Source organism: Pelobates fuscus, chromosome 12 (assembly GCF_036172605.1).
Source record: "Pelobates fuscus isolate aPelFus1 chromosome 12, aPelFus1.pri, whole genome shotgun sequence".
NCBI classification, from domain to species: Eukaryota; Metazoa; Chordata; class Amphibia; order Anura; family Pelobatidae; genus Pelobates; species Pelobates fuscus.
The window spans coordinates 5817593-5842843 of NC_086328.1; the positions used below are offsets into that span (position 1 = coordinate 5817593).

Genomic DNA, 25251 nt, shown 5'->3' on the forward strand with positions numbered 1-25251 from the left:
TGTAATATAATAGCAGTCAGTTTCCTTCACTAGTGTGCGTTTCAGGGCCTACCCAGTGCCACCACTCACTCACTGGTGTCACAATAGCTTGCATTTAACAAAAAAAAACTTTTTGGACTGTAATATAATAGCAGTCAGTTTCCTTCACGAGTGTGTGTTTCAGGGCCTGCCCAGTGCCACCACTCACTCATATCTGGTGTCCCAATAGCTTGCATTTAAAAAAAACTAAACTTTTTTGACTGTAATATAATAGCAGTCAGTTTCCTTCACGAGTGTGCGTTTCAGGGCCTGCCAGGGCACAGTGTCACACCAGTGCCACTCATATCTGTTGTCACAGTAGCTTGCACGCATAGTACCACTAATCAAAAAAAAAATGACAGGCAGAGCAGGCCACCCCGCAGGGGCCGTTGTGGTCGTGGTGCTGTGATTCCCTTTGGCCCTAGAATAATGCCCAGTGTTCAGAGGCCACGTACCCTGAACTTGAAAAGTTCTGAGGACATAGTTGACTGGCTAACACAGGACACCCAATCTTCTACAGCTTCCGCTCAGAATCTTGACGCACCATCCTCCTCCAGCTTAGCTTCGGGCACCTCTCAAGTTACCACTCGCCCGCCTGCCGCCACCACCAACACTAGCACCACAGCCTCTTCACTTGATCTGTCAGAGGAGTTATTTACACATCAGTTGGAAGAAATGAGTGATGCGCAACCATTATTGCCAGAGGATGTAGATAACAGGGATATGTCCCAGTCAGGCAGCATTACACACGTACGGTGTGATGATGATGTTGTACCCGCTGCTGCTTCCTTTGCTGAGTTGTCAGATACAAGTGAAGCGGTTGATGATGACGATGCCTCTGTGGATGTCACGTGGGTGCCCGCTAGAAGAGAAGAAGAACAGGGGGAAAGTTCAGATGGGGAGACAGAGAGGAGGAGGAGGAGACTAGTTGGAAGCAGGGGGAGGTCGTCGCAAGGAGCTAGTGGCACAGTCAGACAGCATGCATCGGCACCCGGGGTCAGCCAGACAGCACGCCAATCAACGCATGCTGTTGCCACCACCAGAATGCCGCCATTGCAGAGCTCAGCAGTGTGGCATTTTTTTTGTGTGTCTGCCTCTGACAACAGCGATGCCATTTGCAACCTGTGCCAAAAGAAACTGAGTCGTGGGAAGTCCAACACCCACCTAGGTACAACTGCTTTGCGAAGGCACATGATCGCACATCACAAACGCCTATGGGATCAACACATGAGTACAAGCAGCACACAAACTCAAAGCCGCCATCCTCCTCCTGGTCCAGCATCTTCAGCCACGTTAACCACTGCTGTCCTCCTTGCCCCCTCTCAACCATCCGCCCCTCCGTCTCTCGCCTTGAGCAGTTCCTGCTCATCTGCCCACAGTCAGGTGTCTGTCAAGGACATGTTTGAGCGCAAGAAGCCAATGTCACAAAGTCACCCCCTTGCCCGGCGTCTGACAGCTGGCTTGACTGATCTCTTAGTCCGCCAGCTTTTACCATACAAGCTGGTGGAGTCTGAGGCGTTCAAAAAATTTGTAGCAATCGGGACACCGCAGTGGAAGTTACCCGGCCGAAATTTCTTTGCACAAAAGGCAATCCCCAACCTGTACTCGATTGTGCAAAAGGAAGTAATGGCATGTCTGGCACACAGTGTTGGGGCAAGGGTCCATCTGACCACTGATACCTGGTCTGCAAAGCATGGTCAGGGCAGGTATATCATCTACACTGCGCATTGGGTAAACCTGCTGACGGCTGCCAAGCATGGAATGCGTGGCTCTGCAGAGGAGTTGGTGACACCGCCACGACTTGCAGGCAGGCCTGCTGCCACCTCCTCTACTCCTCCTACTCCATCCTCTTCCATAACCTCCTCGGCTGAGTCCTCTTCTGCTGCTGCGTCTTGCTCCACATCAACGGCACCCCCCCACTCCCCAGGTACTGTTCCACATCCCGGATACGGCAGTGTCACGCCGTCTTGGGGTTGACTTGTCTGAAAGCAGAAAGTCACACCGGACCAGCACTCCTGTCCGCCATGAACGCACAGGTGGATCAGTGGCTGACTCCGCACCAACTGGAGATCGGCAAAGTGGTTTGTGACAACGGAAGAAATTTGTTGGCGGCATTGCAATTGGGCAAGTTGACACATGTGCCGTGCATGGCACATGTGTGTAATCTGATCGTACAACGCTTTGTGCATAAATACCCAGGCTTACAGGACGTCCTTAAGCAGGCCAGGAAGGTGTGTGGCCATTTCAGGCGTTCCTACACTGCCATGGCGCACTTTTCCGATATCCAGCGGCGAAACAACATGCCAGTGAGGCGCTTGATTTGCGACAGCCCGATACGTTGGAATTCAACACTCCTAATGTTCGACCGCCTGCTCCAACAAGAAAAAGCTGTTAACGAGTATTTGTATGACCGGGGTGCTAGGACAGCCTCTGCGGAGCTGGGAATTTTTTTGCCACGTTACTGGACGCTCATGCGCAATGCCGTAGGCTCATGCGTCCTTTTGAGGAGGTGACAAACCTAGTCAGTCGCACCGAAGGCACCATCAGCGACATCATACCATTTGTTTTCTTCCTGGAGCGTGCCCTGCGAAGAGTGCTGTCTCAGGCCGTAGATGAGCGTGAAGAAGAAGAGTTGTGGTCACCATCACCACCAGAAACAGCCTTATCAGCATCGCTTGCTGGACCTGCGGCAACGCTGGAAGAGGATTGTGAGGAAGAGGAGTCAGAGGAGGAATGTGGCTTTGAGGAGGAGGAGGAAGACCAACCACAACAGGCATCCCAGGGTGCTCGTCGTCACCTATCTGGTACCCGTGGTGTTGTACGTGGCTGGGGGGAAGAACATACCTTCAGAGAGATCACTGAAGACGAGGAACAGGACATGAGTAGCTCGGCATCCAACCTTGTGCAAATGGGGTCTTTCATGCTGTCGTGCCTGTTGAGGGACCCTCGTATAAAAAGGCTGAAGGAGAACGACCTGTACTGGGTGTCCATGCTACTAGACCCCCGGTATAAGCAGAAAGTGCCTGAAATGTTACCGAATTACGGCAAGTCGGAAAGGATGCAGCAGTTCCAAAATCAATGTCACAGCACAACGGGAATCTAACAGGGGAAGAGGTGAAAGTAATTCTCCCACGACCACGCCGGCAAGGACAGGACGCTTTACAGACGTGTTGTTGATGGAGGACATGCAGAGCTTTTCAAGTCCTACGCGTCGCCACAGCCCTTCGGGGTCCACCCTCAGAGAACGACTCGACCGACAGGTAGCAGACTACCTTGCCTTAACTGCAGATATCGACACTCTGAGGAGCGATGAACCCCTTGACTACTGGGTGTGCAGGCTTGACCTGTGGCCTGAGCTATCCCAATTTGTGATAGAACTTCTGGCCTGCCCCGCTTCAAGTGTCCTGTCAGAAAGGACCTTCAGTGCAGCAGGAAGTATTGTCACTGAGAAGAGAAGTCGCCTAGGTCAAAAAAGTCTAGATTACCTCACCTTTATTAAAATAAATGAGGAATGGATCCCGAAGGGACTGACAGTGGGCCATACATTCGACTTAAAAAGGCCTGATGAGGGGGACTACTTAACACACCACTTCTATCTGGTGGCACATTAGATTGCACGTGCAGTGCCCCAAATTTGAAGTAGGAGGACCGACCAAGCATCTTTTTCCATCTCCCGCTTCCTAAAATCGATGCCTTATATACACGTCCCCTGATAGCGGACATAACAGGGATTAAACTAATAAGAATAGTACTACTTAACACACTACTCCTATCTGGTGGCACACGCGCAGTGCCCCAAATTTGAAGTAGGAGGACCGACCAAGCATCTTTTTCCATCTCCCGCTTCCTGGGTGGAGGAAGAGAGACCTTCAATGACATCAGTGAGGACAAGGAACGGGACATGGCTAGCTTGGTATCCAACCTTGTGCAAATGGGGAGTTTGCGGTTGTGCAAATGGACTGTTTGCGGTGGTTTGCGGTGCGTTAAACGGGGAGTCCGGTCTGTCACTGTGAAGCGGCGTAACCCTTACACTACCTGATCGATACAACATCATACCTGATGTTTTAAAGCACGTTATTCCAAACAATTTAGGAATGTTAGGTGATTTATGCCCTTTATGGATTAAAACCAGACTCTGCATCAACTATGTAATTTTCCATGGGAGTTTTGCCATGGATCCCCCTCCGGCATGCCACAGTCCAGGTGTTCGTCCCCTTGAAACAACTTTTCCATCACTATTGTGGCCAGAAAGAGTCCCTGTGGGTTTTAAAATTCGCCTGCCCATTGAAGTCTATGGCGGTTCGCCCGGTTCCCGAACATTTGCGGAAGTTCGCGTTTGCGAACCGAAAATTTTATGTTCGCAACATCACTATTAATAAGTAAAGTCTGTAGTATGACTTAGATTGTGGTGCAAATGTGCAACTTTAATGCTGAGGCTACTACAGACTCATATACATTTCCTGGTTTGTTCATTTCTCAGGATTAAATGGAGTTAGGTGGTTTTCAGCTGCAATTGTAGCCAGAGATTTACTATGTTTATTCCTATTAGATAGCTGTCTTCATAGAGGATAACGGCCCACTCTGTAAGAACAGGGTCCATGCCCTGGACCTCTAGCCACAAGGACTTCATGGACTGCTTTTCCTAGGACGGCATGTTGTCCACCTTGTACATGCTTCCAAGTTTAATGGCTGTGACGTTGTTTGCGTGAGTTGGCTTGGAAACTGGCTGGAAAGTTCTTCGGGACGTTGTCTCTGTCTAGACACCTGCATGAGTTCCACCCATTTTGGCTTCATATTTCTCACAGTTTGGGAATTGGATCCCACATGTGAGGATTCACAAGAACCGTTACATTACTTAGAAGAAAAAGAAAATTTAAGCTAATGAACAAATTTCCTTTTGTATGGTGACAGTCCACTTCTTCCCAGCCCCTGTAATTTGGGTGGCAGAGCCTTCATGTGTGATATAATTGGGTTTATATGAGCAACGTTCTTTCACTGTGATAGTAACTGCTGATCACTGGCTGCATTCTTATTTTCATTTTGCTTATATTAAAATATATATATATATATATATATATGAAAATTTAAAAGTTTATTATCCCTTTACAGGTATAATAGCTGAACAGGCCAAGCATTTTCTGGGTTGGGGCCTGTGGGTTTAAGGTCTTAATAGAACATAAAAAACAGCGCTTGTAACAATAAAATAGAACAGATCCTACATTGTCTAAAAATAGAGATTTCAGGAAAACACAGAACCACAAAAACAAAGCCAACGGAAAGAAAATGAAATTATATTTTCAGCTTGTGTTTGTCCGGCACAAACAGCAAATTGGGTGAAACATTTAATTGGAACGTTCAGGAAAAATGTAATTTTGCAATAAAAAAAAAAAAACTTTTCTTGCGAAGTTGTAATGTCCTTTGCTGTTTAGTGGAAAATAGATTAGGGTTCATTTGCTAAACACCAACGTGTAGTGAATGGAATTGCAAAATTCAAACAATAAATCGCTGAATATGAATAATTTAGCTGTAGTCACAGCTTGCCTGTTTTATCCTAAATTTTGCAATTTAACGGTCAATTTGCTACTAAATGCTTTAGGAAGGTGTGTATTCTAGGGACAGCAGTTCTGCCTGTCTGGATCAGGGGCAGCAGTTTCATACGCATTACTTGATGAGCTCAGCCAATCCAATGCTTTCCCATGTGTTTGTGATGCTATAATTGACCCTGACCCCCACCCACATGTGATGCAAGTCTATAGAACCTTGAGTCTGGTTACTTACTGGCCCTGCATTCAGAGGAGCTATATAATGGGATATGGTGCCAGGTATCTCATCCATGTCATTCAATTCTTGCTCATCCTACATCCATTAATCACCTGCATTTTTAGTTTGCCCTTTTCTCGTTTTAATGCAATATTTATTTTCTTAATAAAAACGTATTAATCTAATAAAAATATGGTTAAAGATCGTACAAGCCAGCTGCCCACATGTTCAATTTACCCCTTACCCACCAATCTGATGAAGGGTACGACAACTCCTATCCCATCACCCAGGGAATAGTGGAGAGAGATCTGTCAAGGTCATTGATATACATATATTGTAATCTTCGAATAGGTTAAATGTAAATTATATAGCCACCATGACCTTTTAGATGAACTACGACTGAAGGAATATGGCCATGTTACTGTAAACAGACCCAATCCATCATTAAAAAAAGTCAGTGTGTCATGAATACAATGTGATTTATAATCTGCATTCAAATGATTTTACATCCCGAGTTCTGTTTCCAACTACCTTCTATAAAAGGTCATAGGACAGCTAGTTTAGATAAATGGCTGCTACACAACTGGCGTCATGTCTTACTATATCTCCCTGTCCATCACTAGAAAACACCAAGGTTACAGGTCAGCTTCATTAAGCATTTTACCTTTAAATGATTCCCGTCCCAAAACCAGCCATCATCTTATTATCTCATGCACATGGTTTAACTGCTTACTTGTTTCATAATAAATGCCAGAGAAAAAAAAAACACTTTATAACCAGCTCCCAATAAAAGTTACCCTTCACCTCAACCTCATTTGTCAGCTCTAGATTGTAAATACCTCATTGAGAGTTTGGTGTAAAGTTAAGCCAAGGTTAGATCAGCGGGCCTGGAGCACTGCATTGGGAAACAAACAGTCCTGGAATCAGGAATGTATCAGTTCTGTTACAATGCGGATACTACTAGCGTGCCTCGAGCCTGGCTTGGGAACACGTGGCTAGGGGCCTTCATTTGGTATCTGGTTCTAGTTAATATAGTATAGTGTTACAGCTGAGCTAGCATTCATAACATAACTAGGTTTGCCATTTAACTCATACAATTATGGCTTCCAATTTGAGGCTTATTAATCTTTCATCCACTTCTGCTCTCACTAGGTGTTGCCACCACCAACACAAAATAATAAAAATGAATTACCACTAATTAAGCTCTAGATATTATTGAAGGTTTTATTCAGAGTAATAAATCTTAAATCTCTGGTTTAATAGGTCTGACAATTTGCTAATTATTTAACCATTGGTGTACTTATACTATGTGGATAAAAGACACCATACATTCACATCAATAATACAGGACATCTCTGTAAACCTATAAGAGCTGAATGCTTCATAGTATAATTACTGCAGCTTTCAGTATAGATGTAGTAATCTGCTGCCACCAAGTGGCCACTGGAGGGACTACTTCAGCTGAGCGAGAACTTCTAACATTACCTTGGATGTGAGGAAGTCAACGTTGGCACAAGGTTTAAGGAACACGTTAATGCTAGGAAAACAAATGCTTATTCCTAATGCTATAGTGCCCTATTTGCCGTGTAGGTGTCTAAACCCCCCCGTGCCAGGGTCAAAAAGTGATTTAACCCCTTAAGGACACAACTTCTGGAATAAAAGGGAATCATGACGGACTATATCCGTCATGTGTCCTTAAGGGGTTAACAGTCTTTTCTCACTTGCCTAAGATTATCAAGATTGATGAGCTCTGCAAATCCAAGGCTTTCAAAAAAAAAAAAACCATTGGGAGGCTACAGCACATGTGCAGTACAATGCTTAGCTGCGCCTGTTAGATGGTCTCTATGAGTCCGTCGGATAGAAATGGTTCACTATTTCACATAACTGCTCTTGTAGTTGTCAGCATAACAGCCACTCAAGACAGGTTAACCCTGCAATGGTAACACTGCAATGATTTTAAATGAAGGGTGAAATAGATCATTAAGATGAAGTGATCTGGGTGTCTATAGAGGCCCCTTGAAAAATTCAAGTTTTGCCACTACAAGACTGAAGTGTCCATTGCACAATCCCCAAAGGCATGTTTCTACGAACCATCGCTGACTTTTCATTTGCCAATGGCTCGTGGAAATTTTGAGCTTTGCGTTGGCAGATATAAATACTATAAATGATTTGTTGTTTTCAGAACATTCCATATTAAACAGACTTAATAGGGTTCTATGTAATTTATACAGATCGAATCCTAAATAAGTTTGGTCCAGAGTCTACCATCCATGCAATGGTTGCATTAGGAGCCATCTAGGACAGAGCAACTTGCTTATCAGAACCTCTGAGCTCACCAATTCATTCACGGTTACAAGAAATATTACTTGTGCTTTTATTAACGCAATAAACTATTGTCAGCTGCTATGAAGCTGCAATTGTTTTATGGTTGTAAAGCAGAATTGACAAAATTATTTCACCATTCTTTACAATTAAACGTAAAAAAGGGAGTTAACAACAAAAATGTACTAAATATAGATAGTAAAAAAAACGAAAGATTATAAATATCGATATGTATATAAAATAATTTACATACTCTAAATGAAACGTATGCGGCAGACATTGTGTGGTATCCCTACTTACACAATATCTTAGAAAACTGATCATTTTTACACTTCCAAGCCGCCACGGTAGAATGAGGCATTCACTAACACACAAAACTAGATTTAGGCCCCCTTCTACCTCTATGGCACCAGTGAGAGGATCCACTCTGCCTCTGGGAGATATTCACATCACAGAGAAGCATTGCTGCTATATGAGAAGTGGTCAATATAAATGATGAATGGAACCGGAAGGTGTTATCAAGGAGAGTCATAAAACTGCAGATTTTTCTTGAAATCAGCTCTTTTACAACATAAGGTTGCAGGAGCACTTTACTAACCCCCTAAACATTTCAGTAAAATGAATTGAAGGGGTTTGGTGTGTTCCTTTTCAAACTATAAAGGGAGTTACTAGTATAAACGCATGACCTTGACTATCGTAGCAATTTAAAGATTAGTTAAGTCAATCCACAAACAAAAATAAATGTAAATAAAAAAATTCAAAACATGTATAAACCAGATGTTTTAATTGTTTTGTAGTAGATGACATTACAATCAGAAAGGCGCTTCCCCACAATACCCTCCAACATTAAAGGAGTATTTATTTTAACTTAAAACACTGCCTTCTCCCACAACAAAATGGAGGAAAAAAACACCCCACTACAAAAACGGTTAATGGCAAAGAATTTAAAGTAGGGAGTATTGTAGATAGTGCCATGCTTCTCTGACCCAGAACTCTCACTAACAATCCAAAGGTGCAGGCGGAAAATGATTTAGTTGATGGCCTGCTCTTAAACCCTTCAGAGGAACTGCAATGCCCAGGACAGGCGATGGACTCTGTGTGATAGACCCTCTCCCACGAGGTATAACGAGGAGAGCCAACAGTGCAGGTTACATGATTTTCCAGTAAAATGTTTACCACCCACCCTCTGCCAAAAACAGAAAGAAAAAAAATTATTAAAAAAACAAACAAACTACTAATAATGGAATATATTCATTTTTTTTCCTTTTTTTCTTCTTTTTTAGCATCACTTTTTTCTTTCTCCTTGTCGTCTTTCCTCTCCTTCTTGCTGTCCTCTTTCTCCTGCCCCTCCTTTTTTTCGGCATCCCTGTTGGCAATCTTGTTATTGATAAGATTGTGCAGAGCCACCACAGAGCGAATCAGGGAGGCAAGATAGACCACAAGCATCTGGTCGTTAGTCTTTAGGTAGAAGGCCTTGACAAACTCCTGCAGATTAACGTCGGGCAGCAAGTTGAAGACGTCCTGTAACTGATAGATTATCTGATGATTGATGGGTAATTTGCCGGTGGCCACTTTCTCCAGATAACTCCTGATGTCCAGCAGCTTGGAGTTCAATCCTTTCAGTCCATGTACCTGGTTTGTGATGCGCTGTGACAATGTTCCCACTGTAGTGTCCTTGATGTCTCTGCGATGACAAGAAAAAAAAAAAGAAAAGAAAAAATAGGGCTTAGAACACTTTGTGGAATTATATTTGCTATCTTCAATCTAAAAAATATATTTTTGCAATCAGGACCCAATTGGGATAATCTAGTCTGACTTTTCTGAAATCCTAGATTGATACTATTTAATGATTTCGCACAAAGCACAAGCCAGAATTCCCGACTTTGGAACCCAAATCCAGGCCCCTTCAATTATTTCAGACAGAGACCATTAAGGGAGCAGGGTTTCTGTAGGCCAACACATAAAAAGTGAAATTAAATCAATCCTGGTAAAAAGTTTGGTGTCCTTTTTAAACTATATGAATACGGTGTGATTGCCGGTCTGGTACGGGCAACATGGCATTCTTGGCACCATATTCACTTCAGTTTTCTGTAGTCTTTATGGTGTTTGGATTGTTCCTTTAAGACACTAAAGCATGGCTGGTTGTAGCCTACTGTACATTTTAGCATTATTCCCTCTTTAAAATATTTGCAAGGGGAAAAAAAATCCCCCCCCCCCCCCCGAAGTGATTACCGTAACAAGTGTTCTACACCAACTTCTTCAGCCTCCTCTGCACCAATTTCACTGGTAACATGTTCAAATGTCTTGGAAGTTGGTGTTCCATCCTGTTTGAGAAAACGCGCATTAAGACAGAATACAGCAAAGAGAAAAAAAAAAAAAAAAAATCCTATCCAAACCATAAAACACACACTACTCCCCAGTAAAAGTAGACACAGTATTGACTCATTCCCCTGGTCACTGAGTAATAACTGCTTCTGGAAGGATACCACGACAAGAGATTCAGAATGGTCACAATGATCAAAATATAACCATTTCCCAAAGCAATAGATTAGAATAACCACCAGACTGCTTTATGTGGGGACCTTGAATATTAGTGCAGAGACATTAACACATTTGGGGATTTATTACTCTAAAATCGAAGTGCACTATTTGAGCTAGAGAAGCGGTGACTAGAGCTACGATAGGGATTATATTCCAATCCATGGCTTAGGGAATAACCCCCTTTACGAAACGTACTTTTCAGTGATTTACGAGTGACATCTGACAAGTGTACATATACTAGTTCTCCATAATGGCACCAGCTAAGAAATGGTCAACCATAGAAGCCAACGGCTATTTTACTACAATGAAAGCAGGAGGAGCCACGAAAGCATAAATAAATGTGACCGCCAAACGTACGTCATGAACTTCCTCTACAGAGATGTATGCCTCAGTGGGAAGGCCAAGATCCTTGGGTTTCACATCGATGATCACTAAAACCTGTAAAAAAAAAATGAAGTTACAAGCATGAATATTATCTACATGCAGCTGTATCTCCCTAAAAAAGAAAAAAAACACAATCGGAGGGTGCAGCTTATTAAAGGGTGAAATTCGGGGCGTAATATTTTGCATTACAGCAGGACTATCCACCCCCCCCCGCCCCTTGCAAAATGAGTATTTAAGAAAGGAAATCTTACCACAGTTATTTTTAAGCCACGGTCATATAGCTTATAAATGGTTTAATAAATGGCAGGCACTCAAATAACATGAAAAACTAAAACAACCGGTGCTTTTCTTTAGCAGGCAACTTACAGAGTTTGGACAATATCTCTTCATCAGTTCGTTTATAGCAATATCATTTTTATGAAGTTTGGGTCCTGTGTGATACCAGCCAACTATCCGTTCCCGTGCTGAAAGAACAGAACACAAGTAAAGTTAGAAGAATTGTGGGTTAATAATCTGAGGGAGAAAAGAAACGGTAAATCATGGTGAAATCAATGATCAATGATACAGAATAAATAATACTGTAATAATAAACATAAAATAAAACGAAACTCTGTTGAGGCAGGTCTGGCAACATGTGCCTGTGCAAGATCTGCCATATGTTCTGATTTACAACATACATGAAGTCTCACCATGGAGTGTGATGCAATGTTCTAACAATCAAGAACAAGAGTTCCCAAAACACAGCACCTCAAGCCATCAAGAATATTCACAATTTGAGAGCAGACGTGTCTGCCACGAGCTCCGGCCAAGCGGACAAAAACGGGGGGCAATATGCCCCAAAGTTCCACACGGTTGCATCACCCACGTCGGGGGTGCCCCGCTGACACGACAGACACTACCCTGGGACCCGTTTGAGCTGACAGCACGGAAATCCAGACGCGGCCTACAGGGGCAGGGGAGAGGCGGCTGCTCTCCTTGGCACCGAGGCCCTCCAGAGACCCAGCTTCAGCCTATCCCCCCCCCTTTGGACCGGTGGGGGATATTCCGGTCCCCGCTGGACGCACCGGCCGGGGCGGACGGCGGACACACTGGCCACATGACAGCCAGGGGCAACGGGCCTAAGCAACACTACCAAGATGGCCGCCCACAACGGAACTCGAGAGCAGAGCGCCCAGAACAAGCCGTCCCCACCAATGCGGGAGACTTTCGACTGGCTCTGTAAAAGTTTCTGGGGAATACTGCACGACAAAGGAGCTACTTACCGCTGTGCAGAAACCATGGTGGCCTCGTGGATCCGACCGGCGAAAAGACGCAGTCACTACGGGCACACATCAAGAGAATCAAAAGCGGCAGTCCGGCAGCGCAGATACCGGCAGTCCATAAAGCGGGAAAAAACACGATGTTTCCGAGACACAGGTACCAGCCGGCGACCACACAAAAGTGAGCCCTCCCTACAAGCGGCATCAACAATGGGCTCACCAAGCAAGCTTCCCTGCGCTCAACACAGCATGACCCAGCTCCCTGCGACCGAAGCCACAAAGCGAGAGACCGAGCGGCTGCATGGCCAGCGACCTCGCCACAGACTGGGTATTGGGTGACAAAAGGCGAAGACCTGCAATGCCTGATTGCATACCGCGGCGATGCTGCCGGCACAGAGGACATTGCAGACCATATTCAATGTGGTGGACTCCAGCTCCTAATCGACTAGTATAATCTCACGTAAATTTTTACAATTACCTAAGACGAAAACACAACCTAATAGATTACCAGTTAAGCTCATAGGCACTGTTAGATTACAAAGCGATGCTACTTTATTTACCAGCATGACATAGCAATGTTTCTTGTTCTTCAGAGCCCTGCAGCCTATGTAGGTACAGCATACCATATCTATCACTAGCCCAGCAGGTCCTACACAAGTAAGACCCACGATCACTCTGTCACAGAAAACTAGACATGCAACATAATGCTTTGTTTATACCATATACACGAAAAGTTAACCCTGTTTATTCCCATATTACTTATAAACCTGCTCAATTACAATCTTATACATGTCTGAGGGAACTACTGATTGTTTAATCTATATGCATGACCTTAATTAACTAGTGCTTATCTCACGTACTCAATCTCCATATAAACTATTCGCAATAGAACTGACCTCGCATAATAATATAAAAAGGTGCAAGTAAGCGTTGTCATATCTTTTTGCACTACAAAAATAAAGAATTTCAAAAAGAATATTCACAATTTGAAATTCTTCACATTGGAAGCTATACTCAAAAAAAACTGTTGCAAATCTTACAGCAAATAAAGGATTGCACCTACTCACCGTTTACTTTTTTGAACATCCCATACATATTCTCCAGATAGTCGTGATCCAGGAACCAGACTGAGTCATCTTTGTCATCTTCATCAAATGGAACTGTGGGAATATGTTACATTACTTAAATCCCAATTAGAAACAGAAATCAAGCATTATGCTTTATTTGTCCCTATAAGCTCCTGTGTAAGGAATCCTATACTTACCTTAGCAGTCCGCTGATCAGCTGTCCCCCCGATAGTCTCCTGGACGTCGGCTGCTGTGCGCACGCCCCTTTTTATGACGCAGCACACATGTGCCGACGTCAGGCGATATTCAGTACTATGGGCGGGATTTACAGACGCCTTTTTACATTTTGGTACTTTCAGTCCAGCCATTATAAGGATCGGTTTAGGTATTTTTAACTATACCTATTGGAGGGTTATTATTCTGTGTGTTAGGTCACTCCTTTTTGGGACACCTGCAGCATTGCAAATAAAAACAGATACAGCAATGCCTGATCCTCTGTCAGCTGTCATTCAGACAACCACTAGGGGCTCTGTACTAAAATAGATGCAATAATTGAATCTACTTTATGCTCAGTAACGGTGTGCACAGTATGCTGATTGTTGGATGTGTGTGTCAAATGCTTCTCCAAGACATTTCTATTAGTTTGAATGCTAAATGGAGTTAAATTAGTGGATTGTGGTGATGTTGCTCATATATAAATGTATATCAATCTTGATTATTTCACAGTTGGAAGATTGGGATAGGGGGCTAATGCAGAGCACATTGGGCCATCCCCATAAGAAATCATTGAATCAATAGGGATTTTACTGATGCTCGCTGTCTTCATGCACAGCGGCAGGATGTCCAGCATCAGTTAAGCGACTGAAAAAGTCGCTAGCAAGCAGGAAGTGCCTCTAATGTCAGTCTGATTGACAGCCACTAGAGGCAGTCTTAACCCTGCAATCTATATTAATAATTAACATTAGAGGGTTAAAGGGACAGGGGCATTGCACAAGTGGTGTGGGTGCCTGTAGTGTCTCTTTAATAGCTTTTTTCCTTTGGGTGAATGTGGGGGGGAGAACTAGTAAACTAACTTTAAAGAAACACACATAATAATAGGACTATTTGCATTGAATGCCAGTACTAGAAACAACTTGCATTTCAAGTAAATAAAACTTTTGCTAGTGAAAGTGACAGTTTAACATTGAAGGGGGAGGCATGGAGCTAGGGAATTCCACATACTGTAACCACTTCAGTGAGATAAAATAGTTATAGTGCCTAGGGTGTCCTTTAAATACCAATAATTTCTAAAATGTATCTGTTCGGAAATCCGATTCCTCACCTGCAAAACTGTTGGATACATCTAAGATTTTCTTGTGCCAGGAACCCAGCAGAACACCAACAACTCGCTTCTGGTTTCCAACTTTGCCTATTCTGCAAGTGACAAAGAAAAGTATGGTGAATTTCAGAAATGGCATCTGGTTTGATTTGAACCTAAAAACGGTAAACTGAATTGCGGTTTATAACATATTAAAAATGGTTTTAGAGCCGTCCCTCTGCGGCAATGAGACAGCCCTGCGCGGCAGAGATTAGCTAATGGAAACTCCCAGCAGGGGCTACTGCTTTCAGAAGAGACTGCTTACAGTGCCAACTAATCTTAACTGAAAGCAGCAGGGCACTATAACCACTTAAGTAGCTTGGAGTGTTCCTACGATGGACTGTCATACTCTTATAATTAAGCTATGCTTGTGAACAGATGTATTTCACACAAATCTATGTAACACAGCTGTCAAGTGTCCAACAACAGCTACCAGCCACAATTTCTAGGGAAACTAAAGGGTAGAACCGTTCTATATTTAATGAATAATGAGTGTACAGGCAGACCCATTCCTAATCCTGAAGAAACTCATTCCAGAAAACAAAGCCCAGCACAGCTTTATGGGTCATTCCTGACACAAAATGTGTGAACCATATTGCTTTACCATATCTTCAAATACCCGAGTTGTGATTTACTTAATGGAAATGAGCAAGTCCCTAAAAAAATGATAAGGAATGTTTATTCAAAATTGGACAACATTTATATTTAAAAAAATCAGAAGTACTCAAGGACTCAAATAATCAGTAAAACATACTAAACCCATCACCTAACAGAAGAAAACATATATAAATATGGAGTCTACTAATCCCAGTCTATGGAGTTATAAACCACAATTGATCCTTAGAAAAATAACAAATAGGACAGTTACAAAAAAATGCTACTAAATTAGTATAGATACTCACTGGGAGTCAGAATATTGGTCTGTCTTGATATAATGATACTAGAGGTAAATATATATCAATCAAGTCTAACACTTACAGTAGTAGTGATTAGGTATACATTTGACTACATAAAACAAATAGATTATGGGAAACAAGGGAATCTACTCAACATTATATCCTTGGTGGTAATTATAACACCCAAACGCTAGCTCTTGAGCAGTGTTACTGTTCTACTACATGTGAGAAAAGTTAATATATATATACACATATATATAAAATTTTAATTTCTATTTTATTAAGTTGGCAGTGCCCTGTATTATATTCTGCCAGTGTCAGGGTGCTCACCCTGTATTATATTCTGCCAGTGTCAGGGTGCTCGCCCTGTATTATATTCTGCCAGTGTCAGGGTGCTCGCCCTGTATTATATTCTGCCAGTGTCAGGGTGCTCGCCCTGTATTATATTCTGCCAGTGTCAGGGTGCTCGCCCTGTATTATATTCTGCCAGTGTCAGGGTGCTCACCCTGTATTATATTCTGCCAGTGTCATGGTGCTCGCCCTGTATTATATTCTGCCAGTGTCAGGGTGCTCGCCCTGTATTATATTCTGCCAGTGTCAGGGTGCTCAGCCTGTATTATATTCTGCCAGTGTCAGGGTGCTCACCCTGTATTATATTCTGCCAGTGTCATGGTGCTCACCCTGTATTATATTCTGCCAGTGTCATGGTGCTCACCCTGTATTATATTCTGCCAGTGTCATGGTGCTCGCCCTGTATTATATTCTGCCAGTGTCCTGGTGCTCACCCTGTATTATATTCTGCCAGTGTCAGGGTGCTCGCCCTGTATTATATTCTGCCAGTGTCAGGGTGCTCGCCCTGTATTATATTCTGCCAGTGTCATGGTGCTCACCCTGTATTATATTCTGCCAGTGTCCTGGTGCTCACCCTGTATTATATTCTGCCAGTGTCCTGGTGCTCACCCTGTATTATATTCTGCCAGTGTCATGGTGCTCACCCTGTATTATATTCTGCCAGTGTCATGGTGCTCACCCTGTATTATATTCTGCCAGTGTCAGGGTGCTCGCCCTGTATTATATTCTGCCAGTGTCAGGGTGCTCACCCTGTATTATATTCTGCCAGTGTCAGGGTGCTCACCCTGTATTATATTCTGCCAGTGTCAGGGTGCTCACCCTGTATTATATTCTGCCAGTGTCAGGGTGCTCACCCTGTATTATATTCTGCCAGTGTCATGGTGCTCACCCTGTATTATATTCTGCCAGTGTCATGGTGCTCACCCTGTATTATATTCTGCCAGTGTCATGGTGCTCGCCCTGTATTATATTCTGCCAGTGTCAGGGTGCTCACCCTGTATTATATTCTGCCAGTGTCAGGGTGCTCACCCTGTATTATATTCTGCCAGTGTCATGGTGCTCACCCTGTATTATATTCTGCCAGTGTCAGGGTGCTCACCCTGTATTATATTCTGCCAGTGTCAGGGTGCTCACCCTGTATTATATTCTGCCAGTGTCAGGGTGCTCACCCTGTATTATATTCTGCCAGTGTCAGGGTGCTCGCCCTGTATTATATTCTGCCAGTGTCAGGGTGCTCGCCCTGTATTATATTCTGCCAGTGTCAGGGTGCTCGCCCTGTATTATATTCTGCCAGTGTCAGGGTGCTCGCCCTGTATTATATTCTGCCAGTGTCAGGGTGCTCGCCCTGTATTATATTCTGCCAGTGTCAGGGTGCTCGCCCTGTATTATATTCTGCCAGTGTCAGGGTGCTCGCCCTGTATTATATTCTGCCAGTGTCAGGGTGCTCGCCCTGTATTATATTCTGCCAGTGTCAGGGTGCTCGCCCTGTATTATATTCTGCCAGTGTCAGGGTGCTCGCCCTGTATTATATTCTGCCAGTGTCAGGGTGCTCGCCCTGTATTATATTCTGCCAGTGTCAGGGTGCTCGCCCTGTATTATATTCTGCCAGTGTCAGGGTGCTCGCCCTGTATTATATTCTGCCAGTGTCAGGGTGCTCGCCCTGTATTATATTCTGCCAGTGTCAGGGTGCTCGCCCTGTATTATATTCTGCCAGTGTCAGGGTGCTCGCCCTGTATTATATTCTGCCAGTGTCATGGTGCTCGCCCTGTATTATATTCTGCCAGTGTCAGGGTGCTCACCCTGTATTATATTCTGCCAGTGTCATGATGCTCACCCTGTATTATATTCTGCCAGTGTCATGGTGCTCACCCTGTATTATATTCTGCCAGTGTCATGATGCTCACCCTGTATTATATTCTGCCAGTGTCAGGGTGCTCACCCTGTATTATATTCTGCCAGTGTCATGGTGCTCACCCTGTATTATATTCTGCCAGTGTCATGGTGCTCACCCTGTATTATATTCTGCCAGTGTCAGGGTGCTCACCCTGTATTATATTCTGCCAGTGTCATGGTGCTCGCCCTGTATTATATTCTGCCAGTGTCATGGTGCTCGCCCTGTATTATATTCTGCCAGTGTCAGGGTGCTCGCCCTGTATTATATTCTGCCAGTGTCAGGGTGCTCGCCCTGTATTATATTCTGCCAGTGTCAGGGTGCTCGCCCTGTATTATATTCTGCCAGTGTCAGGGTGCTCGCCCTGTATTATATTCTGCCAGTGTCAGGGTGCTCGCCCTGTATTATATTCTGCCAGTGTCAGGGTGCTCGCCCTGTATTATATTCTGCCAGTGTCAGGGTGCTCGCCCTGTATTATATTCTGCCAGTGTCAGGGTGCTCGCCCTGTATTATATTCTGCCAGTGTCAGGGTGCTCGCCCTGTATTATATTCTGCCAGTGTCAGGGTGCTCGCCCTGTATTATATTCTGCCAGTGTCAGGGTGCTCGCCCTGTATTATATTCTGCCAGTGTCAGGGTGCTCGCCCTGTATTATATTCTGCCAGTGTCATGGTGCTCGCCCTGTATTATATTCTGCCAGTGTCAGGGTGCTCACCCTGTATTATATTCTGCCAGTGTCATGATGCTCACCCTGTATTATATTCTGCCAGTGTCATGGTGCTCACCCTGTATTATATTCTGCCAGTGTCATGATGCTCACCCTGTATTATATTCTGCCAGTGTCAGGGTGCTCACCCTGTATTATATTCTGCCAGTGTCATGGTGCTCACCCTGTATTATATTCTGCCAGTGTCATGGTGCTCACCCTGTATTATATTCTGCCAGTGTCAGGGTGCTCACCCTGTATTATATTCTGCCAGTGTCATGGTGCTCGCCCTGTATTATATTCTGCCAGTGTCATGGTGCTCGCCCTGTATTATATTCTGCCAGTGTCAGGGTGCTCACCCTGTATTATATTCTGCCAGTGTCAGGGTGCTCACCCTGTATTATATTCTGCCAGTGTCAGGGTGCTCGCCCTGTATTATATTCTGCCAGTGTCAGGGTGCTCACCCTGTATTATATTCTGCCAGTGTCAGGGTGCTCGCCCTGTATTATATTCTGCCAGTGTCAGGGTGCTCACCCTGTATTATATTCTGCCAGTGTCAGGGTGCTCGCCCTGTATTATATTCTGCCAGTGTCAGGGTGCTCGCCCTGTATTATATTCTGCCAGTGTCAGGGTGCTCGCCCTGTATTATATTCTGCCAGTGTCAGGGTGCTCGCCCTGTATTATATTCTGCCAGTGTCAGGGTGCTCACCCTGTATTATATTCTGCCAGTGTCAGGGTGCTCACCCTGTATTATATTCTGCCAGTGTCAGGGTGCTCGCCCTGTATTATATTCTGCCAGTGTCAGGGTGCTCACCCTGTATTATATTCTGCCAGTGTCAGGGTGCTCGCCCTGTATTATATTCTGCCAGTGTCAGGGTGCTCGCCCTGTATTATATTCTGCCAGTGTCAGGGTGCTCGCCCTGTATTATATTCTGCCAGTGTCAGGGTGCTCGCCCTGTATTATATTCTGCCAGTGTCAGGGTGCTCGCCCTGTATTATATTCTGCCAGTGTCAGGGTGCTCGCCCTGTATTATATTCTGCCAGTGTCAGGGTGCTCGCCCTGTATTATATTCTGCCAGTGTCATGGTGCTCGCCCTGTATTATATTCTGCCAGTGTCAGGGTGCTCACCCTGTATTATATTCTGCCAGTGTCAGGGTGCTCACCCTGTATTATATTCTGCCAGTGTCAGGGTGCTCGCCCTGTATTATATTCTGCCAGTGTCAGGGTGCTCACCCTGTATTATATTCTGCCAGTGTCATGGTGCTCACCCTGTATTATATTCTGCCAGTGTCAGGGTGCTCACCCTGTATTATATTCTGCCAGTGTCAGGGTGCTCACCCTGTATTATATTCTGCCAGTGTCAGGGTGCTCACCCTGTATTATATTCTGCCAGTGTCATGGTGCTCACCCTGTATTATATTCTGACAGTGTCAGGGTGCTCACCCTGTATTATATTCTGCCAGTGTCAGGGTGCTCACCCTGTATTATATTCTGCCAGTGTCAGGGTGCTCACCCTGTATTATATTCTGCCAGTGTCAGGGTGCTCACCCTGTATTATATTCTGCCAGTGTCAGGGTGCTCACCCTGTATTATATTCTGCCAGTGTCAGGGTGCTCACCCTGTATTATATTCTGCCAGTGTCAGGGTGCTCACCCTGTATTATATTCTGCCAGTGTCAGGGTGCTCACCCTGTATTATATTCTGCCAGTGTCAGGGTGCTCACCCTGTATTATATTCTGCCAGTGTCAGGGTGCTCGCCCTGTATTATATTCTGCCAGTGTCAGGGTGCTCACCCTGTATTATATTCTGCCAGTGTCAGGGTGCTCGCCCTGTATTATATTCTGCCAGTGTCAGGGTGCTCACCCTGTATTATATTCTGCCAGTGTCAGGGTGCTCACCCTGTATTATATTCTGCCAGTGTCAGGGTGCTCGCCCTGTATTATATTCTGCCAGTGTCATGGTGCTCACCCTGTATTATATTCTGCCAGTGTCAGGGTGCTCACCCTGTATTATATTCTGCCAGTGTCAGGGTGCTCACCCTGTATTATATTCTGCCAGTGTCAGGGTGCTCACCCTGTATTATATTCTGCCAGTGTCAGGGTGCTCACCCTGTATTATATTCTGCCAGTGTCAGGGTGCTCACCCTGTATTATATTCTGCCAGTGTCAGGGTGCTCACCCTGTATTATATTCTGCCAGTGTCAGGGTGCTCGCCCTGTATTATATTCTGCCAGTGTCAGGGTGCTCGCCCTGTATTATATTCTGCCAGTGTCAGGGTGCTCGCCCTGTATTATATTCTGCCAGTGTCAGGGTGCTCGCCCTGTATTATATTCTGCCAGTGTCAGGGTGCTCTGTCATGGTGCTGGGAGCTCCATGGCGGCCTAGTCACAGGGTGGATCCCCAGGCTGGCAGTATGAGGCCTGTGCCGCCCATGAGTCAGCGTTTCCCCCCAGGAGCCCAGCGGAGCCCCGGGACCGGCCCCGTACCTGTTAAAATGATCCACCACACTGAGCAGCACCAGCGGGTGCACCACCACTCGGTCTACGGCCAGCTCCGGCATCTCTCCCGGCTACAATGATCAGCACACCGACACAGTTCGCACTACTTCCGGAGGAGGACTCCCAGCGGACACCGCGCGGCGGAAGTGAGAGCGTGGGCACCGTTAGACGCCATCTTTGTAGAGGCAATCAGTGACTGGAGTCCACTGGCCTTCAAAGAGTGTCATTAATATTACACAATACAGATATGTTCACCTACAGCTGCTCTCTGTCATAGTGTTTAATACAGAGTATATTTCACATTATCTCTGACTGAAATAGTGCTCTCACTGGTTTTAGTTTGATAGGCATGAAATAATCCTACTGTTTATGTTTCAGTATTACAAACGTTTAATATATTTTTCATAATAAATAAATAAATAAACACAATCTAACCTGCATTAATACAGTCTGTACAATCAGCCAGCGAGTCACATATAGACCCCACAGGATAAAATAAGGGTTGCCATGGAGATAGGTTTATCAAAAGGAGAATATGATCAATGACAATACAGTGAATATGTGAATAATGTCTTTGAAACGAAATGTTTTTTTTTTTTTTTTAATGAAAACACAATATTATTTAGTAGTAATAACACAATGCTGCTCCATTCTCCAGGTTTATTAAACATCATAGAGAGTACAATTCACAAGGGATAGGGGAATTAAAAGCCTTTCTATATGTGAACACAGAGGCTCTTCTTCTGATGTATGTCTGATAGGTAGTTTAATTCTAGCCCTTCTGCAAAACGCTGGTTGTGGCCAGCTATGGCTGTGGCCAGGTGTGGCTGTGGCCAGCTATAGCTGTGGCCAGGTGTGTTTGTGGCCAGCTATGGCTGTGGCCAGGTGTGGTTGTGGCCAGCTATGGCTGTGGCCTGCTATGGCTGTGGCCAGGTGTGGTTGTGGCCAGTTATGACTGTGGTCAGGTATTGTTGTGGGCAGCTATGGCTGTGGCCTGCTATGGCTGTGGCCAGGTGTGGTTGTGGCCAGTTATGACTGTGGTCAGGTATTGTTGTGGCCAGGTGTATTTGTGGCCAGCTAGGTGTGGTTGTGGCCAGCTATGGCTGTGGCCAGGTGTGGTTGTGGCCTGCTATGGCTGTGGCCAGGTGTGGTTGTGGCCTGCTATGGCTGTGGCCAGGTGTGGTTGTGGCCAGTTATGACTGTGGTCAGGTATTGTTGTGGCCAGCTATGGCTGTGGTCTGCTATGGCTGTGGCCAGGGGTGGTTGTGGCCAGTTATGACTGTGGTCAGGTATTGTTGTGGCCAGTTATGACTGTGGTCATGTATTGTTGTGGCCAGGTGTATTTGTGGTCAGGTATGGTTGTGACCAAGTGTGGTTGTGGTCAGGTATGGTTGTGGCCAGATGTGGTTGTGGTCAGATGGGGTTGTGTTCAGATGTGGTTGTGGTCAGGTATGGTTGAGGTAAGGTGTGGTTGTGGTCAGTTATGGTTTTCACTGGGATGTCTCACTGTGACTGGCATGTCTCAGTGTGAATGGGATGGCTTAGTGTGACTGGCATGTCTCAGTGTAAATGGGATGGCTTAGTGTGACTGGCATGTCTCACTGTGAATGGGATGGTTCAGTGTGAGTGTCAGTGTGTATGGGATGGCTTAGTGTGACTGGCATGTCTCAGTGTGTATGGGATGGCTTAGTGTGAGTGTCAGTGTGTATGGGATGGCTTAGTGTGACTGGCATGTCTCAGTGTGTATGGGATGGCTTAGTGTGAGTGTCAGTGTGAATGGGATGGCTTAGTGTGACTGGCATGTCTCAGTGTGTATGGGATGGTTCAGTGTGAGTGTCAGTGTGTATGGGATGGCTCAGTGTGAGTGTCAGTGTGTATGGGATGGCTCAGTGTGAGTGTCAGTGTGAATGGGATGGCTTAGTGTCAGCCATGTGGGTGATTTTACTAGCTGAGCTCTAGCCTTCACTGTTTTCACACCTCTGGGCTCAGCACGTGACTCCACGTGTCAGCTGTCAGTTCGCGCGCTTTCCTGCCGTGGTGCCCGCTCTCTCCCCCGCCCACCGGGAGCGCTGGAGGATTTGGCGGGAAGCAGGCCGGGCGCCATGTTGGGCGATGAACGAGGAGCCGGAGAAAAGTCGCCATTTCCTCTTCAAGGAATCCTGTCAGAGAGCTGGCGGTTCGGCTGATACATCACCAGAGAGGAGGAGGAGGTCAGGCAGCACCAGTTTAGTCAGGAGACGGCAGAAAAGGGGTGCTGCCATTACCTGAGCCAGGTATAATATTAATAATAATAATAATAGCAGCACTACACATAGACAGAAATAATAATAATAATAATAATAGCACCACTACACATAGACAGAAATAATAATAATAATAGCACCACTACACATAGACAGAAATAATAATAATTATAATAATAATAATAGCACCACTACACATAAACAGAAATAATAATAATAACATCACTACACATAGACAGAAATAATAATAATAATAATAATAGCACCACTACACATAGACAGAAATAATAATAATAACATCACTTCACATAGACAGAAATAATAATAATAATAACATCACTTCACATAGACAGAAATAATAATAATAATAATAATAATAGCACCACTACACATAGACAGAAATAATAATAATAACATCACTTCACATAGACAGAAATAATAATAATAATAACATCACTTCACATAGACAGAAATAATAATAATAATAATAATAATAGCACCACTACACATAGACAAAAATAATAATAATAATAACAATAGCACCACTACACATAGACAGAAATTATAGTATTAATAATAACACCACTACACATAGACAGAAATAATAATAATAATAATAAAAGCACCACTACACATAGACAGAAATAATAATAATAATAACATCACTACACACAGGCAGAAATAATAATAATAATAATAATAGCACCACTACACATAGACAGAAATAATAATAATAATAATAATAGCACCACTACACATAGACAGAAATAATAATAATAATAATAGCGCCACTACACATAAACAGAGATAATAATAATAATAATAACACCACTACACATAGACAGAAATAATAATAATAATAACACCACTACACATAGACAGAAATAATAATAATAATAATAGCACCACTACACATAGACAGAAATAATAATAATAATAACAATAGCACCACTACACATAGACAGAAATTATAGTATTAATAATAACACCACTACACATAGACAGAAATAATAATAATAATAATAATAATAATAGCACCACTACACATAGACAGAAATTATAGTATTAATAATAACACCACTACACATAGACAGATATAATAATATTAATAATAAAAAAATCACTATACATAGACAGAGATAATAATAATAATAATAGCACCACTACACATAGACAGAAATTATACTAATAATAACAATAGCACCACTACACATAGACAGAAATTATAATAATAACATCACTACACATAGACAGAAATTATAATAATAATAAAAAAAAATCACTATACATAGACAGAGATAATAATAATAATAACATCACTACACATCGACAGAAATTATACTAATAATAACAATAGCACCACTACACATAGACAGAAATTATAGTATTAATAATAACACCACTACACATAGACATATATAATAATAATAATAATAATAGCATCACTTGCATAAAAGGCCAGTGTGCCTCCATTAAAATTGAGTTCCTCTTTACCCTCAACTGAGTCTCTTGTGTGGAGGGGGCAGCTATATCACTACAAGGGATTGCTGTAATCTTTATATTCCGTTGGATTATAGGAATAATAATAGATCATGAGGGGCCCAGGGTGGCTAGATGGTGGTTTAAACCCAATAGGGTTAGGAATATATGTTTGTGTTCTTGACCCTATAGTGCTCCTTGAACCCCCTCTGACCGCCTTCCAGCAGAAGAGCTGGCATCAAGGCAGAGGGCCTCTGCCCTAACTGTCCCCTTACTACCGGGCAGGACTGTGCACCGGTCCCCCCAGCTGAGGTGCTGGCATCTGGACAGGGGGTCACTAGACTCTGTCCGCCCCATCCCTCTTGTCCAGAACCTGTATCCACACCGGCCAAACCAGCAGAAGGGCTGGCATCAGGGCCACTAATGACCCACAGCTCCATGCCTGGGAGCACGAAAAAGATTGGGGGTGACGGACATCCAC

At 44.0% G+C, this 25251-nt stretch overlaps 1 protein-coding gene across 1 annotated transcript; it reads right to left on the reverse strand.

Moving 5' to 3' along the window:
- Positions 1–8863: 8863 nt before the first annotated feature.
- On the reverse strand, positions 8864–21163 carry PSMD7 (proteasome 26S subunit, non-ATPase 7). The gene is made up of 7 exons (XM_063438408.1): positions 21037–21163; positions 14673–14764; positions 13352–13444; positions 11392–11489; positions 10999–11079; positions 10333–10424; positions 8864–9784 (listed from the first exon to the last, which is right to left on the reverse strand). The coding sequence occupies exons 1-7, from the start codon at positions 21108–21110 to the stop codon at positions 9352–9354; spliced, it is 963 nt and encodes a 320-aa protein (XP_063294478.1). The 5' UTR covers positions 21111–21163; the 3' UTR covers positions 8864–9351.
- Between the last annotated feature and the right edge of the window lie 4088 nt (positions 21164–25251).

What these genes read in the sequence shown, in the direction of transcription:
- PSMD7 (XM_063438408.1), bottom strand. Translation starts at nt 21,110, where the DNA reads ATGCCGGAGCTGGCCGTAGACCGAGTGGTGGTGCACCCGCTGGTGCTG. An exon ending in CTGTAGAGGAAGTTCATGAC is followed by an intron (nt 10,425 to 10,998) that starts GTACGTTTGGCG and finishes TTTCTCAAACAG; the next exon opens with GATGGAACACCAACTTCCAA. An exon ending in GGTGTAGAACACTTGTTACG is followed by an intron (nt 9,785 to 10,332) that starts GTAATCACTTCG and finishes TTGTCATCGCAG; the next exon opens with AGACATCAAGGACACTACAG.